Below are 20,326 nucleotides of genomic sequence, written 5' to 3'. Positions count from 1 at the left end.
ATACTTGTATAATTATATTCATTAAATCAGGGCTTCCCAGGTGCTGTGAGTGGTAAAGAATCCACCTGCCAATGCAGGAGACCCAAAAGACTCAGATTCGATCCCTGGGTCAGGAAGATCTCCTCGAGAGGAAATGGCAACCCATTCTAGTATTCTTGCCTGGAAAATTCCACGGACAGAGGAACCTGGAAGGCTATAGTCCATGGGGTCACAAAGAGTCAGACACGACTGAGCGTGCACGCATACACATCCACACATTCATTTAATCATTGCCTTTATATACTAAAATCTAGGTGAAAATCTTTTAAATAAGATGTGTGAAATTAAATTTACAAAATGGGAAATTCCAAAGTAATTAAAAAAGAATAAGGAAAGTCTGTATAAATTCACAGGTTAAGATTTCTAAGATATATTCTAAAGCCAAAAATGTTAAAAAAATAGTTGCAGATTGCAACACAGAATTTGATATGTATAAATATATTTAATATGCATCAAAATGATCTTCTAAAACATATGTATAATATAGTTTATTCATGAAAAGTGAGATTTGAGAGAAATGGAAATATATTTTCACTCTGTAGATTTGTGATGCAACTGAGATTTTCACCTCCAAACATCATTATACTGCTACTTCAATATACTTAAAACAAAGAAGGTATGTGACACTCTCACTTGTGTAGGACTACATTCAGTAAAGAAATCTTAACAATAGGATAGGATAACTTTGGTGCTTCTTACATAATTACTTCTAGGTAAAATTATTGAAACTAATCTGGGAAAGTATTCTTGCTAAAAATTGGGATAATAGAAAAATGGGATTTTAATCTTTATATGAAGCATAATGATAATACAAATCTTGAGAATGTGCTATGAAACATACCTTTCATCACATTTTACTTCAATTACATTATCCATTCCAATACCAAGGATTGCTGCAGCTTTTTTTATGGAATAATGACCCTTGGACAAAAATGAAAACAGGAAAGGCATTAATTTTCCTGCCTAAAATCATCACTTACACTAGTGCATCACTCAAATTAGGGCATATATGCATACCTCTGAATGGATCTGTGTATACACACACACACACACACACACACACACACACAGAAATGTAGTTCTCAAGGCATACTTCCAGACCCTTATCATGACATTAGTTGAGATGAAGAAGGAAGCATCTCTTTCCAGGAGGCACTGTCACTCAGCACAACAATTTAAATGCAAGTTTGAATATTCTTATTCTAGTTTTCTGTATCCACATGAATTGTGTCACTTATAAATTTAGTGACAATATCCTCCAGGTAAGTCCTTACATGCTATGGACAGCGTTAAGTCTTGAATTTTTTTTTTTTTTTTTTTTTTTAAAGAGAGGCCTGAAGAAGTGAATCAATTTTACCTCTGCTTGTAGTTTTTAATTTTGATTAATGGAAGTGACAGCTCAAAGAGAAACTTCCTGGGTTATTTTTAGTTGCCTGGAAAAGACCACATATATGAGAGAGAAGAGAAATTTAAAACCCTTACCATGTTTTCATTTCAATGGAGAATATCAATACATACATTAAATAGGAAATGATTGTTTTTAAGAAAATCTACATTATGGGATTTCAGCTTATTTGCTCATAACATTGAAAAAGTATATGACAAATGATGAAAATGACATTTGTAAACAAGTATCTTTGATTGTATTGTTTTATAGTAAAATACATTAAGTATGCAGTGGTAGGACTCAGTGGTAAAGAATCTGCCTGCCAATGTAGGAGACTCTGGTTCAATCCCTGGATCAGGATGATCCCCTGGAGAAGGAAATGGCAACCCACTCCAGTACTCTCGCCTGGGAAATCCCATGGACAGAGGAGCCTGGCGGGCTACAGCCCATGGGGTCACAAAAGAGTCAGACAAGACTTAGCCACTAAAGAAAAACAACAATGCAGCAATGGTCCCAATTTGATAATATGTATTTATATAATGCTAATTTGAGTTTAGTAAAGGGAGGACATTGCAGACATAGGGACTTTTTCAGAAAATTCAGTGTTTCCAAGTATTTTTAGGTACAATTCTCAAGCTGGGACTTCAATTACACTTTAAGATTATAAATGTTACCATGGTGGAAAAGAAAAAGTGATCAGGTTTATCAGAGGGATTGATTTTTTTAAATGAAGTTTTGATACTATACAGAGTAGGAACATGAAAGCTAAAGGAGACCCCAGTGGATCTATTGTCAATTTCATAAACATTTAGCTGAGGGCATATAAAACAAAGCTTTCTCTTCAACCAACTCCTTCAGGCCTAACTGGAAAAACAGAACATTAATCACTTTTTTGTTCTCTTCATGCAATGTTAAAAAGAAGCATTAAATATTTTAAATTTTTATGCCTTGATTTTTTTTTTTGGTAAAGGTAGCAGAATGTTTTATATTTATAATAATATCTTTTTTTCTGTTAGTTTCTCCTATGTTTAAATAAAATTTTTCCTGAATTATTTGTACTGCTAATCTATATAGTCTGTATAGACTGGAAAGTTGTTTTTCTCCTTTCCAATATTAATATATAGATCCAAACAGAGATTACAGAGTATTTTTAACATGAAAATGAAGCTAACATTCTCAATGTTTAAATTACTTTATCAGTATATCTTAGGAGATTCTTAAATCTTAGAAAAACCTAAACTTGATACTTACTTGTTCAGAAACAAACAATACAATGCGTGGAAGGAACATCATGCCTTTTGCTTTTATCTCTGGATATTGCTTATAACGAGCTACTAATATACCATAGAGGTTTGATATACTCCCACCTATGGAAGAGAAATTGTGACTGTTAATCCAATTTCAAAAATCAGAAATGTTGACTGAGACGATTTGAGAGTTATCGGAAACTAAAATGGTGCCAAATTACTGATGTCATTTTTAAAATAGTCTTCCTTGAAAGTATTAAGAGAAATCACGAACAACAGAATCCACAACTTTTAGATTTCAAAAAAGTTTGTTTATGATTATAACCAACAATATGGCTTATGAACATGCAAATTAATTGAATGGCTCAAAAACAACCATATTAACTGAAATACATTTTGACTGTCTCCTATTATTTCTTTTCACTTATAAACCTTTTTCTTACCAGGTGAAAATATTCCATCTGCTTCTGCTTCTCTCCAGCCAATAATTTCACACATTTTCTTAAGAAGAACTGCTTCCATGACAGTAAATACTGGAGCTATTTCATAGGTAAACCTGTAATGCATGCATAGAAATCCCACTGTGAGTCATGTTACAGGAAAGAGGATAAATAGAATCATGTGCTGGGTAAGATTATACACAGTTTTATATTCTACAACAGACTGTGCAAGAAATGCATAAATGTTATATGTTCTTGTCCCTCATCAAGAGTATGTAAGTTCTACAGTGTGTCATGGCTTCCATTGTTTCGTGCAGTACCTGGGAATTTCATTTGCCACCAAAAGGAAATTGAAAGTAGCCCCATCCCCTCAGCACACACACAGCACTGTTAGGGACAGGAAATGCCCAGTTATCAATAAAACATACACACAGTTCCTGAGGGCCAACATATTTACAGCTACAGATAATGATTTGCAGAATAAGAAAGCGCTTCTTCTAAACACTGATGGATAAATGTTTTCTAGCTAAAGATTATATTATGAGCAAACACATCCAAAAAAAAAAAAAAAGGCTAAAAACTGTTGTTTCCAATAACAGCAAGTAGATGGCACAGGCAAAAACACCTCATCAAGAAGAATTCAAAGAAGACTGTTGTAGGGGACTCTCCTGTGAGTCACCCTGTGAAATCAGCTCTACAGAAAGGAGTTGAGACTAAAACAGAAGGCTCAACGCTTTTCTCTATAAACACCAAAATGCAGTAAATAATAATGGATGTACTAAGGACACCCAAATCAACAGTGGGTCCACTTATTCTCAAGAAATCCTTGTTGTTTGTCTTCAAAGCATGTATACTATCTATGGTGAAACAGATCACCAGCCCAGGTGGGATGCATGAGACAAGTGCTCCGGCCTGGTGCACTGGGAAGACCCAGAGGAATCGGGTGGAGAGGGAGGTGGGAGGGGGGATCGGGATTGGGAATACATGTAAATCCATGGCTGATTCATATCAATGTATGACAAAACCCACTGGAAAAAAAATATAATAATAATAAAAATAAATAAAAAAAATAAAATAAAATAAAATTCTGCATCACTCCACGAAAAAAAAAAAAAAAAACCAATTTTAAAGATCCTTTTAAGTGTAGTTCCACGTGGATCCCTGAACCAGGCACCAGCTATGTGCCATTTCAGAGGCGCTCAGCTCTCGCTCTCTCAGGCCTTGGGACATGACTCAGGCCCAGCCACCACGACCACTGTCACCCATAAGACGATAGAGAACCACACACCTGCAGTCCCTAACCTTCAGCCCTGGGACTTCCTTTTGCCCTTAGTGTGACAAGTCATGGAATCAGCTGGGAGTCCCGAGAATGCCCAGTGATGATGTGTGGGGAACGTAACATCCCATTGTTTAGTCCTTTGGTCATAAGAGACGTGGTGGAAAATAAATTTGTTCCCTTGCTCCCGACAGAGGGCCTGATGGTAGAAGCAGATCTCTACAGGGGGGTATACATCCCCAGAGACCATGCACTCTCTTCTGCTTATTCTAAGGGGTAGCCAGGTCTAAAAGACCCCTCGAGTTACCCTCTGCCTTGTCCTGACTCCCTTCATTCCCCCTCATTCCTGCTACCATGGATCGCAAGTCCTCATAAAGTGATAATACATAAGCTCTGGCCCAGGGCTCTGTACAAAAACCCAGACTAAGAAAATCTACTGCCTATTAGAATTAAGCTTCTGGTTCTAAGAGGAACAAGTTTACAAAGCAAGCCTTACAGACTTCTCTTTTAATGAGGCTCATTTCTGCTAGTGCTTTGGCAATTTCAGCTTCTCACACACATTATTTTTTGATCCTATTTCAATTCCATGGAGTAGACATTATTATTTTCAGACAACAGTCAGTCAGTTCAGTTGCTCAGTTGTGTCCAACTCTTTGTGACCCCATGGACTGCAACACACCAGGCCTCCCTGTCCATCACCAACTCCTGGAATTTACCCAAACTCATGTCCTTTGAGTCAGTGATGCAATCCAACCATCTCCTCCTCTGTCATCCCCTTCTCCTCCTGCCTTCAATCTTTCCCAGAATCAAGGTCTTTTCCAATGAGTCAGTTCTTTGCATCAGGTGGCCAAAGTTTTGGAGCTTCAGCTTCAACATCAGTCCTTCCAATGATTCAGGATTGATTTGCTTTAAGATTGACAGATTGGATCTCCTTGCAGTCCAAGGGAATCCCAAGAGTCTTCTCCAACACCACAGTTCAAAAGCATCATTTCTTCAGTGCTCAGCTTTCTTTATAGTCCAACTCTCACATCCATACATGACTACTGGAAAAACCATAGCTTTGACTAGACAGACCTTTGTGGGCAAAGTAATGTCTCTGCCTGTTAATACGCTGCCTAGTCTCTGCCTCGGTCATAACTTTTCTTCCAAGGAGCAAGCGTCTTTTAATTTCATGGCTGCAGTCACCATCTGCAGTGATTTTGGAAAAAATCAAAGTCTACCACTGTTTCCCCATCTGTTTGTCATGAAGTGATGGGACCAGAGGCCATGATCTTCCTTTTCTGAATGTTGAGTTTTAAGCCAACTTTTTCACTCTCCTCTTTCACTTTCATCAAGAGGCTCTTTTGGTCTTCTTCACTTTCTGCCATAAGGGTGGTGTCATCTGCATAACTGAGGTTATTGACATTTCTCCTGGCAATCTTGATTCCAGTTCATGCTTCCTCCAGCCCAGCATTTCTCATGATGTACTCTGCATATAAGTTAAATAAGCAGGGTGACAATATACAGCCTTGATGCACTCCTTTGCCTATTTGGAACCACTCTGTTGTTCCATGTCCAGTTCTAACTGTTGCTTCCTGACCCGCATACAGGTTTCTCAAGAGGCAGGTCAGATGGTCTTGTATTCCCATCTCTTGAAGAATTTTCCATGGTTTGTTGTGGTCCACACAGTAAAAGGCTTTGGCATAGTCAATAAAGCAGAAGTAGATATTTTTCTGGAACTCTTGCTTTATCAATGATCCATTGGATGTTGGCAGTTTGATCTCTGGTTCCTCTGCCTTTTCTAAATTCAGCTTGAACATCTGGAAGTTCACAGTTCATGTACTATTGAAGCCTGGCTTGAAGAATTTTGAGCATTACTTTACTAATGTGTGAGATGAGTGCAATTGTGTGGTAGTTTGAACATTCTTTGGCATTGCCTTTCTTTGGGATTGAAATGAAAACTGACCTTTTCCAGTCCTGTGGCCACTGGTGAGTTTTCCACATTTGCTGGCATATTGAGTGCAGCACTTTCACAGCATCATCTTTTAGGATTTGAAATAGCTCAACTGGAATTCCATCACCTCCACTAGCTTTGTTTGTAGTGATGCTTTCTAACGCCCACTTGACTTCACTTTCCAGGATGTCTGGCTCTTGGTGATCACACCATCGTGCTTATCTGGGTCATGAAGATCTTTTGTGTATAGTTCTTCTGTGTATTCTTGCCACCTCTTCTTAATATCTTCTGCTTCTGTTAGGTCCATACCATTTCTATCCTTTATTGTGCCCATCTTTGCATGAAATGTTCCCTTGGTATCTCTAATTTTCTTGAAGAGATCTCTAGACTTTCCCATTCTATCGTTTTCCTCTGTTTCTTTACACTGATCACTGAGGAAGGCTTTCTTATCTCTCCTTGCTGTTCTTTGGAACTCTGCATTCAAATGTGTATATCTTTCCTTTTCTCTTTTGCCTTTCACGTCTCTTCTTTTCTCCACTATTTGTAAGGCCTCCTCAGACAACCATTTTTCCTTTTTACATTTCTTTTCCTTGGAGATAGTCTTGATCCCTGCCTCCTGAACAATGTCACGAACCTCCATCCATAGTTCTTCAGGCACTGTCTATCAGATCTAATCACTTGAATCTATTTCTCACTTCCACTGTATAATCGGAAGGGATTTGATGGTCTAGTGGTTTTCCCTACTTTCTTCAATCTAAGTCTGAATTTGGCAATAATGAGTTCATGATCTGAGCCACAGTCAGCTCTCAGTCTTGTTTTTGCTGATCAGAGACCCATTAAAGGGTAGAGTTAGGACTTAAATTTGGTTCTTCTTTTAATTCCATCTCACATGCTTTTCTATTATCTCACTTTACGGCTGGGATTTCCACATGGCTCCAGGGGCAAAGCACCCACCTGCTAATGCAGGGCATGCAAGAGACAAAGGTTCGATCCCTGTGTCAGGAAGATCCCCTGAAGGAGGAAATGGCAACCCGTGCCAGTCTTCTTGCCTGGACAATCCCGTGGACTGAGGAGCCTGGAGAACTGTAGCCCAAAGAGTTGGATACAACTGTAGTGACTTGGCAGGCATGCACACATCTGTTGACTGAAGTAAGAACAATTCAAAGGTACAGAACCCTCTCTTAAATCCTTTCTCTTTGCATTTCTCCTAGTATTTCTCTATTTAAACCAAAAATCTATATTTTCTTCATACAGAGAATGATTGTTTCATAGCAATAGGATTCCAAATAATGGAGTAAGATTTGTAAAATGATTTTTATGTAATAATTTATATAAAATGCATCACCTTTTATATATCACAAATGATATAGGTTCTTTAAGGGTCTCTTGCATTGCAGGTGGATTCTTTACCAACTGAGCTATCAGAGAAGCGCCCAAAAGTGTTACTCTATATATGTTCAAATAAAGGGCTACAATCAAGCAATGAAAATGAAAACTAGCAGTAAACTATATAGCTTATTTTTCTATGCATTTCACATTTATAAAACCCTGTGCACCATTAAGATCCCAATACAACTAAACAGTTAAAGTAAACCACAGCTTTCCTACACAGTAAAGCAGTCACTTCTCATAAATGTTTAGTTCCTGGTTTTAAAGTTTAAATTTCTACCAGCTATCTCTTTTGATTGTAGTTAAATTATATTAACATCTGAGACAGACTGTCCCTTCCAATTTCATATCCAATCATTTTCCTATCCCTTTAAATTTAAAATAGATTGCCCTAAAATTAATTTTACTTCAAAACATTACAGTGGTGTATCTCATTTTCATATAACTGAAAGTTTTGCTATGGCAAAGGTCAAAACTTTTAAGGAATCACGTTGGAGTTAGATTTAACTTTAATAATTTACTTTCTTCACCTTTGAGCAGATTGAAGTTCTAACTAATATTCAGGCAACTTTTCATACACTGGTGTGTGTCATTTTTGGACTCTGTGCTCTGGGCTGTTTTGCGTGGTATTGCGGTGACTTCAGTCCTGGAGCTGGACTCCCAGTCTGCACACTAATAACTCAGACTAATCAACTGAACTTTACTATTTACCAGGAAATTCAGATCCTGAGAGTTTCTAGAGAGGAGAGACGGTCCAGAAGAGCAGTTAAAATGTCCCCCAGGGAACAGGAACCATCTTCTTTGCATTTCTCTCTGGTATCACCTACTTGTTTCTGATAGAGCAGACATCCTGTCCAGCAAAACGGAACTTCAACCACGGACACCTTCACTCTTGCTCACGTGCCTCACGGTCTCACATTCCTTAGATCCAGAAGGATACTCACATGTTGGTATTTGCAGTGGCTGTCAACCATTCCCCTGCAAGTCCAATCACATCTAGCCCACTGGAGAGCTGGTTAAAATATCGAGGATGTCCTAGAAAAAAAGACAAAATTGCACATGGGTCAAAGTGTAAACACAGGGCTGAAATGTGGTTAAATGTTATAGCAGTTTCTCAGTGAACAGGTATTATGGATCAAGTACACCATTTCATTCAGTGAACACTCCTGAGAGATTATTATATGCTGGGAGTGTTCTGGGTGTTAGGGCCCAGTGGTCATACAGGGTGGACATAGCTGCTACCATGGGGATCTCACTTACTGTTGAAAGAAGGAGATGATAATCAAGCCATGACACAAATGTATGTAAGTACAGTAAAAAGCAAAAATTATGAAGCAAAGGATAAGGATGTTATAACACCATTTCTAAGGGGTCAGGAGTAGGAGAGGCAGTCTCCAGAGAAGGCTTTTGGAGGAAGTGATCTTTCAGGGAAGATCTTAAGTCTATCCCCAAACAGTGGAGGAGGAGGAGCAGCAGTAAGAAGGCACCAAAATGAGAAAGGGCTCAGATACCAGCGTGAGGAACCCAGCTAAAGTAGAAAGACCGAGGGTGGGTGTGGGGAGCTACCTCAGTGAATGGGGAAAGATCACCTGGAAGATGAAATGATTTTCCCTCCAAAGCGGCATATACATTTTTTTGGATGAAATATCAGGTCCCTAGAGCTTATCATACTAAGCAAAGTAAGTCAGAGAAAGGCAAACACCATGTGAGAGTTGGACCACAAAGAAGACTGAGCACTGAAGAATTGATGCTTTTGAACTGCGGTGTTGGAGAAGACTCTCGAGAGTCCCTTGGACTGCAAGGAGATCCAACCAGTCCATCCTGAAGGAGATCAGTCCTGATTATTCACTGGAAGAACTGATGTTGAAGCTGAAGCCCCATTATTTTGGCCACCTGATGCAAAGAGCCAACACATTGGAAAAGACTCTGATGCTGGCAAAGATTGAGAGCAGGAGGAGAAGGGGGCGACAGAGGATGAGATAGTTAGACAGCATCAGCGACTCAATGAACATGTATTTGAGCAAACTCCAGAAGACAGCAGAGGACAGAAGAGCCTGGCCGAAGCCCATGGGATCACAGAGTCAGATGCAACTTAGTGGCTGAACAACAAATACGTGGAATCCAAAATACTACACAAATAAACTTATCTACAAAACAGAAACAGAATCACAAACATAAATAACAGACTTGGGATTGCTAAGGAGGAGAGGGGTGGAGGATGAACTGGTTTGGGAGTTTGGGGTTAGCAGATGGAAACTGTTACATGTAGGATGGATAAACAGCAAGGTCCTAGTGTAAGCACAGGATATTCAATATCCTGTAAGAAACCATAATGGAAAAGAATTTTTTTTTTAAATACAGGCAGCAAAAAAGATAAATAATTTCAACTATAAGAATATCAGGTTCCTCTTATAATGATTTTTTGAAATTTTATATTAAGGAAGAATCACGAAACACTTCTTGTGAAATTGAACAATCTATATTCAGCTCAGTTTAAATTAAGCTTCTCCTCCTTAGCTCCACAATGGATTGTTCTGTGCACTGGTTTTACACTCTCTCTTAAAGATAATGTGTGTGATAGCTCTTTGTGAATCTCTGTTTTGCCTCTAGAATTTTGTTCAAATATCATTTGCTCCTGGAAGTACCACTGTTTTAAGAGATTAAGAATTAAGGTATAATAATGTTATTTTAATCAGAAAACACTTTCTAAAATATAGGCTGCATATATAAATAATACATATATCTAATTTTAGCATTCTATATTTTACTGATGTACAGAGATAATAAATCAAGCATCCAGTAATGAATATGATCAAATAAAGCAAAAAGTGAAAAAGGTAAATAAAAACTGTATGTTATTTGCCATTCGGATATATCCCTCCAAACCAAAATCATTTTGTTAACTTTCTCTGTTATTTAATAAACAATTCATATATGAAAATACCAATTTAAAATAAATTAGACAAATGTTTTAAATAAAAATGAATGAAATTGGGATATTTTTCAATGCAAATGTACACTGAAGGCTACTCATTCAGTCTCCAGTTCGGGCAAACAAATTTGAAAATTACCTGTTTTAACACCATATTTTAAGGTGTCTGTGCAATCAACAAGCAACTGCTCCAGAGATTCAGGATGGTCAGACAGTTCTAAGTCAAACCCATCCAAACCTTCAAGAAGTTGATGAGGATGATGAAAGTCCAATATTTTACTCTTAACATCGAAAGTTTTCTCAATGTAGTGCAGAAGAATATTTACCACTCGCAGCAGAAAACATTTTGTTAAATCTTCGCCCTCCTTGGATGGCAACAAATCTAGAGAAAAAAGAAATAAACAACAAGGTTGGTATCTAAAGAGTCAAAGAAACTCACTATCAGATAGAATTTTGATCATAGGAAATTAAAGATATTTGAAGGCCACGTCAAATAGTAAATAAAGCAGCATTTGTCCAAAACCTACAAATAGTTTTCATTTGAAGTCCCACTGGATAACAATTTTCACCAAAAAGTAAGCCACTTTGGGTTAACGCCATTAAAGTAATCGGCCCTTTAAGGTCTACCAGCTGGTCCCTATTTGACTGTCGTCAAAAATGAGCTGGCAAGCTGTACTTTTAAAAGTCAGTTAAAGTATACTTATAAAAGTCAGTCTGTAGACCATAAGAAAATCAAAACTACTTCAATAAATATGTAGATAACATAGAATTTTATAAAAGAATAAAACAAATAACATTTGTTAATAGTATCCATACCTGAAGCATAAGCATTTGATAAATTAGTCATTAATTTCTCAGTGTGAGTTTCTTTTATCACATCTTTGTCAGTTGATTGACAAGGATGAATGGATTTTTTTCTCATCTGTTTCCTATCTAAGTTGAGAAAGAAAATATTTGTAATTATTAAAACATGCTAATAGGATGTATTACTGTAATCAAATCTGTAATCAAATGGATGCCTCGAAAAAACTCATAATATTTGAAATTTTTATTTACACGTGACCTCTGGTGGAGAGGGATAAACTGGAGAGAAGCATGAATTCTACTGAAATTATGTAAGGTTCTTTTATCACCACACAGAGAGCAATGATACAACTCTTACCTGTTAGCTTCATATCAGCTTAGCATAGAGGATTATTAATTTAATAGTAAAGACCTATCATGAAAGTAAAGTGACAGTGTTAGTCACTCACTCTGACTCTTTGCGGCCCCATGGACTGGAGCCCACCAGGAATTCTCCAGGCAAGAATCCTGGAGTGGATTGCCATTCCCTTCTCCACGGGATCTTCCCAGCCCCGGGACTGAACCCTGGTTTCCTACATTGCAGCTTGATTCTTTACCGTCTGAGCCACTAGGGGAGACCTGCTACCTTTAACCGTAAATAACAATGCCTGCTGCAGGGTAAGATCCTTCAGTGCCTTGCATGTGTATTAACACTTAAGCATATACAACCATATCTACTGCATATTAAGAGTCCTAAGTGCTGTGCACACAATTTGATCCTCACTGTAACCACACAATATAGGAACATTTCCCAGTAAGTAGATAAACAGATTTAAAGTTAAGTAATAGTAATAAACTAACTCTTGTTGAGCACTTATTATGACCCAGGCACTATTCTAAGTACTTCACATGTATCATCCTATTCAATCCTCATAATACAGGCTTATGATATAGATACTATTATTAACAAAAATAGCTTTATATATGGTTGGACTGGAATTTATAGACAAGTGTTTGAATCCAAAGATCAATAAGTCTTTAAAAGATCATTATCCTCTTTAAAATTTAATATTTGAAAATAATGTCAGAGTCTTCTTCAATAAAAGTGTTAAACCAAATATCCCATCAAGCAAGCTATTTCATTGTTAAATATCATTTCATGTCCTAAACAATGTAGGGGAAAAAAAAAGTACAAACTGTAATTTATAAAATCTACTTGTTTACCAATAGTTATAAAAAAAAAGCACAAAGTAATCAGAAAATGCCCTGGAGAAGGAAATGGCAAACCGCTCCAGTATTTTTGCCTGGGAAATCCCATGGACAGAGTAGCCTGGTGGGCTACAGTCCATGGGGTCGCAAAAGAGTCAGACATGACTTAGCAACTAAAAGACAACAGCAAATCAGAAAATGATGTATGGCTAAATTTTGTAGCTTCTATTTTGTAAGCTTAGTAGTATTGTTTCGAGTTCTAATGGATTTTTCTTAAAATAAAATAAGCTATTCCGCTATACAATCCAGATTGCATTTGTTAAAACTGCAGCAAGATTAATTTGGTTTAACTTTTAAGCACTGATACATGTATCAGTTTATAAAACATAGCATTTTAAATGTTTATGTACGACAGACAAAAGTATTTCAGTATAGCTTTCTCTGTAAATAAAATCCTAATACATGAGAAAATTGCACATAAGAAAAGACAGCATAGATTACAGAAATGTGAGATGATTTTGCAGAGAATTCAGTGTACTTAAAAACAGATTTTCAAAAAAAAAAAACAACAGATTTTCATATTACATGGTGATCCAGTAGACATAAATTAATACATTATACAATTTTTTTTTCTAGAGGAAAATTGCTTTTTCCAAGTTTCAGTGCTATAGACAATGAGTATTAATTGATAATAAATAAATTTTAAAGTACTAAAGCTTTATATGCATCACTTCTTATAATAGTGGAAACAAAAATCACAAGAAAAGTGAAAAAAAAATTCTATACATGAAAGAGTATTACAGAACATTTATTAAAAAGTTACGTAGCAACTAAAAGATTTGATATAGTGGAATAAGAATTATACTCCATTAATAGTTCAACTACACATTGGCTCTACAACCTGAAACTAAATTAATACTTAATAACAGAATGCTTGCTTTAAATGCATACGTAAGACAAAGATTGCTAATGTGTTCTGTCAAAATATGTTAATAACTAATAATCATAGAAAATAAGCAAGACTTGAGAGTCTGAACTTTTAATTTTCACTTTTTCTCACAAAATTTCAGCTTACTTGCCAGGCTATATCCACACTCCTTGAGGTCCATGTACAGTGAAAAAAACAATAACCTACTTTAAGAGAATTCCTGCAGCCAGAGTACACTTTTAATGTAACAGAAAAGAACTTGACTATTAAAGATGAGTAACTGCTGTAATTTATAAGGGGCCCTTTCAAGGTCTTTTTTTTTTTTTTTTTTTTTGATGGCATAGAAATTTGGAGCAATTCCATTATTTGTGAAACAGGCCACAATACAATGCTCTTATTTGTTTAGAGAATTTACTGAGAGCATTGTATGTAAGGGTTAGTCGCTCAGTCATGTCCAACTCTTTGCAACCCCATGGACTGTAGCCTGCCAGGCTCCTCTATTCATGGGATGCTCCAGGCAAGAATATTGGAGTGAGTTGCCATTTTCTTCTCCAGGAAATCTTCCCAACCCAGGGATCCAACCCGGGTCTCCTTTGCAGGTGGATTCTTTACTGTCTGAGTTACCAGGGAAGTTATTATTGTATGTATCAGTGTTTAAACATCACTTGCTTTTTTAAAGTATGATTTACTGGAAAAAAGTGAATTTCAACTTCCCTTTAACAATTACAACTTTTATCTATAGATCGATAGGTATGTTAGGGATATTAACATTCTAGGGTACAAACGAGAATAGCACATAGGCATATTAATAGTATAATTCACATGTTTGTAATACAGGAATTATTTTCTACTTTTGGATTGAAAATTCTAAAATAATCCAAAAATACATAATGATCGTCATTTCTGAGCCCCATTTCCAGGTGAACGTTTTCTCAAGAATTTGTCAACTAGTCCCTTGGAATTTACAACTATTAAATAACGTGCCGGTCAACATTGCTATTTTTTTAAATTAAGCATCTTTAGGGCATGCTAATGAAAGAACATGAAAAGATGCTGCTGCTGCTAAGTTGGGTGGTTCACAAAACAGAAGGACCTGGAAATATGTTAGCTTCCCTTCTGTGCGTTTGGTGCAGTCTATAAAAAGATTCAGTGATGTCTAATTCACTCTGATAATAAGAGGAAAAACGAGGGTTGTCAAAGGCCACTGACAAATTTCAACCTAATCTGGACCCATTATTACAATCTTTTCCTCATCAAGGAGTTCACTAGAGCCTCTAACAAATAAAGAAGAAACATATTGGATGATTTGAAGCCCATTTTCGTTGTGTCTTTCTTCCTCCTTTCATTGCTTCCCAGTAGAATTGGTTGATGATTGGGAAGTGACATAGAAGGGGGGAAAATAGAAAAAATAAGCTTCACGGAGTCCATAGCTGCTTTTCCGTTTCCTTCAACGATCGGCAAACCTTCCTTGTGCTATTAGCGTCGCCCCATCCACTGTGCGGTGCGAAGCCGCGTCCGTCGTGTCCGACTCTGTGCGACCCCACGGCTGTAGCCCACCAGGCTCCTCCGTCCACGGGCTTCTCCAGGCGAGAACACGGAGTGGGCTGCCGTTTCCCCCTCCAGGGGGTCTTCCCGACCCAGGGATCAAACCCAGGTCTCTTACGTCTCCCGCACGGGCAGGCGGGCTCTACCGCTGGTGCCACTACGTCCGCTAGGAAAGGTTATGCCATTATCCTCACTCGAAGGAGACCGACTCTGCTCCTGGCTCCTGGACACCCGCTCGTCTCTGTGGGTGAACCCGCCTCTGTCCCCGCCTTGCACACACAGCGCACCTCACCTCCCTCCTCCCCTCGCCCCTTCCTCCCCACGCGCCGTAACCACCCGCTCTGCGCCCCGGGCTCAGACAGTCCGGCTCTGAGGACGCGGTCTCCCCGCCAGGGTGCTCCGTCGTTCATTTCTTCCCCTTCACGTCCCGATAATTAGACCTTTACTTCTAAACACACTGAGGTGAGGCTGACCCTCCCCAGCCCGAGGGGAAATTAATGTCGCTGTTTTTTTCACTTGATTCTAATTTTGTACATTTGTAAAATATATATAAATTGACATGGAAACTCAATTTTTATCTACAAAGCATGTGAAAGATTTCTTGTATTATATTACACTATATTAGATAGGACTTCAAGAGGAAATGGAGATAATACTCTTAGAAGACATAGTCACACAAGGTTAAACCTATAGCTTTTTTCCTATTGGACACCTAATGTATATTTAATACAGTGCTAAATATATTTCATATATTGACTCCTCATAGAACTTGAGTGATTTAGATATTATTACTATTGTGTTCTGTTTCACATCCTCCTTTACTCCAGTCTTCCCATCAATAAAGTGGGCACTATAGTAATACCTACTCATGAGCTTGCAGTATAAAAACAGATGATGCTTTTGAAGTGTTTATAGCAAACTATGGATTCATTTCCCTGACAATCTTGACAGATAGAACAAAAACTACCAAAAAATGATTCTGATAATGCCATTGCCTTCACCAAAAACATCCAATGACGCTATCTACAATAAAGTCCTTAAGTTGACACTTTTCTTGCCTTACCTCCTACCACTCACCTAAGAAACCTTCTGCATCTCAAAACTAGTTCCCTCACTCTCTCCTATTAACTTCATCTCTTCTTACTTCCTTGCACTTTATATAGAGCAACTTCATATGTTTTAAGTGACTCCTCTCCTTCTTTTTCCTAATTTGAAGCCCGTGTATCACGCATTTACTGAGTGTTTATGTGCCAAGCACTCTTCTAAGATAGATTCACATTAATTCATTTAATTCTCCCTGCAACCTTATAAAACACTGCTATTTACTTCCCTCATTTTACAGATGAATAACCTAAAGCACAGAGAAGTCAGCTATTTTCCAGAGATCACAGAGCTAGTAAGTGGCAGACCCAGGATTCGAACTCGACCATTCCCATTGTAGAGTCCACTCTCTTAACCCCTCCTCTGTCACATCCTAGTAACTCCATAAATATTTGCATATTTCCACCATTGAGCTGAAGTGATCATTATTTCCCTCTGAATTATCGCATCAACATTTTTTCGATTTTTGTATAGCCTATTTGGCAGTTTAACGCATTTATTAGAAGTTCTATCTTGGTGTTGGAGGGGAGGTACAAAAAGTACAATCAAATCCACCCTCAAGGAAGTTACAATTTAGCAGAAAGGAGAGTAACAGACAAGAAAATACTCTACATAGTTTAATGATGTGAAAAATGCCACACTTATAATAAAATTATAATCAAGAATTATAGTAGTGACCTGGGACAGGGTGGTCCATGAATGTGCCACCAAGTTGCTCTGAGAAAATTAACAAAGACTAACACAGTCTGAAAGGCTGCCTGCAGCTCTCTGAAAAGGGTGTGTACGAGTTGAAATCTGAACTAAGTGGCATTTAACTAGGTGATGAGACAGGAAAATCACATTCAAGAAAATTTTTGAAAATGCACAAAATCTTGAGATGCTAATTGAGGAAATAAGGGGAAGTAAGTGTATGTGACATCCCAGAAAACCAACGGGGAGAAGTTATCAACAGGGGAAGTGGGAAAGACACATAAATGTGTTTAGCGTTTAGCGTTACAAAACCACACAAGGATTTGGGCTGTGGAATGACGTGATCGTGGTTTCCTTATGGTTGTAGAAACAATTGTGAAGGGATTGTGGTTGAAAATAGTCAGTCTCTTGGTAAAACTTAGAGCAAGAGTTGGTTTTTTTTAATTGTCTGTGAGATTAGCAGAGATGCTAGAAAGAGGAGCATAGGCTCTATGACAAATACTTCAAAATGAATCCCAATTAAAAGCATGAAATTGAATGATGATGGCACTATGTAACACAAATATATAAAGTGGGCTATAGGACTATGGAGGGTGAAAATTTCTTTCAGTTTGGAAATATACTAAGCATGATAAATCCAATAAGCTTTGAACTTCTGGCATACTGTGCATGTGGGCTTAGTTGTGTCTGACTCTTTGGGACCCCATGGACTGTATCCCACCAGGCTCCTCTGTCCATGGAATTTTCCAGGCAAGAATACTGGAGAGGGCTGCCTTTTCCTATTCCAGGGGATCATCCCAACCCAGGGATCAAACCCACATCTCTTGCGTCTGCTGAGCCACCGGGGAAGCCCCGGGCTTCAGTGTGGCAGACTCTAGTCTGAGTTCTTCAGGAGCGTTAATTCATTCAATCCTCTCAACAAATCGATGAAGTAGTTTATTAGTTAACATACTGTATGGCTGTCTTAACAGAAACAAAAATAAGAGTGATTGAAACCAATAATTTTATTTCTCTTTTACAAAGAAATCTGAACTGGATGGAAGGTGCTCAGAGTTCTGCTACATGAGTTCATCCAAAGACCTGCGCTCCTTTCTTCTTGTGGCCCTGTCATTCCCTTGATCTGTGCTATCTATTTTATATGGCACTTAAAGGTAAGGGGAAAAAAATGTTCATAAAAATTGCATATTTAAAAATTTAAAAATCAGGTAAAATTAACTTTAATAATATATTTAAGTTTTATCATTTCAAGCATGAACTGCTTCTCAATGAGGATGTTAAATTTCATTTGAAATACTTAGTCGGTATTTAGATTTCATGAAATTTTCAAATAAAGATAAATGAACATACATAAATTGTTTCAAAGATACTCAAAAGTTTCCAATAACTAAATTGAGTATGAGTTTTTATATTTAAACTAACTATAAGAAAGTAAAGTTTAAAATTTATCTCTTCAATTACACTAGCTACATTTTAAGCACTCAAAAGCCACGCGTGGCCACTGGCTGCTGAACTGGACCGCACAAGTCAAGATTGCTTCTTTCACCTACTTTTTACCCACAGAGCCAGCTTATTAGCACTGTACCTGAATTCTAGACCAAGGAATGGGGGGGAAGAGATAAAAGAAATTAGGCTACTGTTTAAAGTGTGAGTTAGAACTTACACACATCCCATTGGCCAGATCTTAGTTCCGTGGTCAGAGTTAGCTGACCTGGTCATACAGAACTGCTGGGAGACTAGGTTAGAAACCATAGTCACCTTCTAAACAGACTTTTTCTTTGCTAATACTTTGTGCATAGGGTAAGGAGGAGGAGAGCGGGGGAAGAGAGGTTTTCCATTTCTAAAACAAAGAAGAGAAGAGGGATACTGGGAAAAATTAACAGTCTCTGCCATATGCAGATACTATTGTAGAACTTTCTTTAGATAAGTAATGGGAAACACGAAATGATCATGCACCTTGGGCACATTTATAGTTTTTAACAAGTAGAGTTGAAAAAAATGACATTTGGACCATGATAAAAAGGATGTTTGTAATTTCAATATATTGTTAAAAAAACAGGTTGTGGATCATTGTCATTTAATGTTTTATTATTTTTTTAACTTTGCCTGTGTTGATATTCTATCCCTTAAATTGCATAAACTTAGAAAACAGAAAAAAAAATATTTAAGAGTATTTTTTTTCTTTCTTTAGAAAATCATTTAATTATTTTCATATCTATATGATGCTTAGTCATACTACAAAGTCCAAAGAAGGCTTGTCACCCCTCTCACTGGAAATATTTATTAGCCTTTCTTTCCATATAATGTCTGATTATCTGGGTTCAAATAGAAAGATAAATTTGAAGACAGAGTAAATAAATAAGACTGTGGAATAGAAAGAGACAAATAACACCCAGAAGACATATTGATATGTGTTTACTTTGTAAGTTTTGACTTCATTTGTTTTCACTAGTCACTGATTTCTTCTGGGAGAATTTATTTTCATCTTTGAGAAACTATTTTAACAATACTATGAAGCACAATATTCTAAATACACAAAGGACAGAGAGAATAGCTCTTGCTTTATGGAACAATCTGGTCTTTACAATTATGTGATTCTTTCATCTTACATTTCACTTTAGTTTTCCCATAAGCAGTTGCAAACTTACTGTTTACACATTGTAAGGAGAAAAGATTATAATCATGCAATATACTTGAACCAATATTTTTCTTTGTACTTTTTGTGTCTAGACTACAGGACATCTTTCTTTTATCAGCTTGCTTTGTAAAGCAGAGAAAAGCTTTTTGTTTTGCTTTGTTTTTTGTAGCAAAGCAAAACAAATGCCATTCCTATTATTCAGATATATAATTCTAACAAAATACCAACAGTGTAGAAACTATTTTACAGAAAACTTAGGGAGTTTGCCCCCTACAAAGTATAACTAACAACTTTCAGAACAGAGATTCAACCCCAGACCAAAACGCAGATCTTCCAACTTTAATCTCTTCATTTTATTAAAACAACATAGCCTACCGTTTCCCATTTCTTTTCACCTCGTGACTTTTTTAAATACAGCCTATCATGTTATCAATATTTTATATTGTGTTCAGTTGGTGTGTGTTCTCACTTCAACATAAAATATTAATATGTAAAGTAATACTGATCCTTGGCTTTCAAAATTCCTAATTTGCCCCCTTCTTCAGGGCTCCTTCCCAACCCAGGGCTCAGAGCCAGGCCTCCCGCATTGCAGGCAGGTTCATGACCAGCTGAGCCGCCAGGGAGCCCCTCCCTGAGGGAACTGAACTGCCACTTCACGTTTCTACATTCTATTATTTGTTAGCACATGGACTTTATATTTCTTTTCTCAGAAGGTCCTACATTTTCTCAAAGCCTACATTTTGAAGCATGATTTTAGGATACGGACTAATAGCAACAAATAATTCCAAGTTG

At 37.3% G+C, this 20,326-nt stretch overlaps 1 protein-coding gene across 1 annotated transcript in view; it reads right to left on the bottom strand.

Annotated features, from left to right (window-relative positions):
• The window catches only part of LOC133047630 (glutamate decarboxylase 1-like), a 31,939-nt gene extending 16,421 nt beyond the window's left edge, over positions 1-15,518 (bottom strand). Inside the window, exons 1-6 of the mRNA XM_061130922.1 lie at positions 15,401-15,518; positions 10,783-11,025; positions 8,656-8,746; positions 3,117-3,229; positions 2,678-2,793; positions 881-960 (exon numbers count right to left, since the gene is read on the bottom strand). Of these exons, the coding sequence (XP_060986905.1) occupies positions 881-960; positions 2,678-2,793; positions 3,117-3,229; positions 8,656-8,746; positions 10,783-11,025; positions 15,401-15,518 (761 nt within the window). The remainder of the gene's footprint in view (positions 1-880; positions 961-2,677; positions 2,794-3,116; positions 3,230-8,655; positions 8,747-10,782; positions 11,026-15,400) is intronic.
• Between the last annotated feature and the right edge of the window lie 4,808 nt (positions 15,519-20,326).

This window comes from Dama dama, chromosome 27 (genome assembly GCF_033118175.1).
Source record: "Dama dama isolate Ldn47 chromosome 27, ASM3311817v1, whole genome shotgun sequence".
NCBI classification, from domain to species: Eukaryota; Metazoa; Chordata; class Mammalia; order Artiodactyla; family Cervidae; genus Dama; species Dama dama.
The sequence above is the reverse complement of the archived record's forward strand: the minus strand, read 5'-3'. Positions and strand labels throughout refer to the sequence as shown.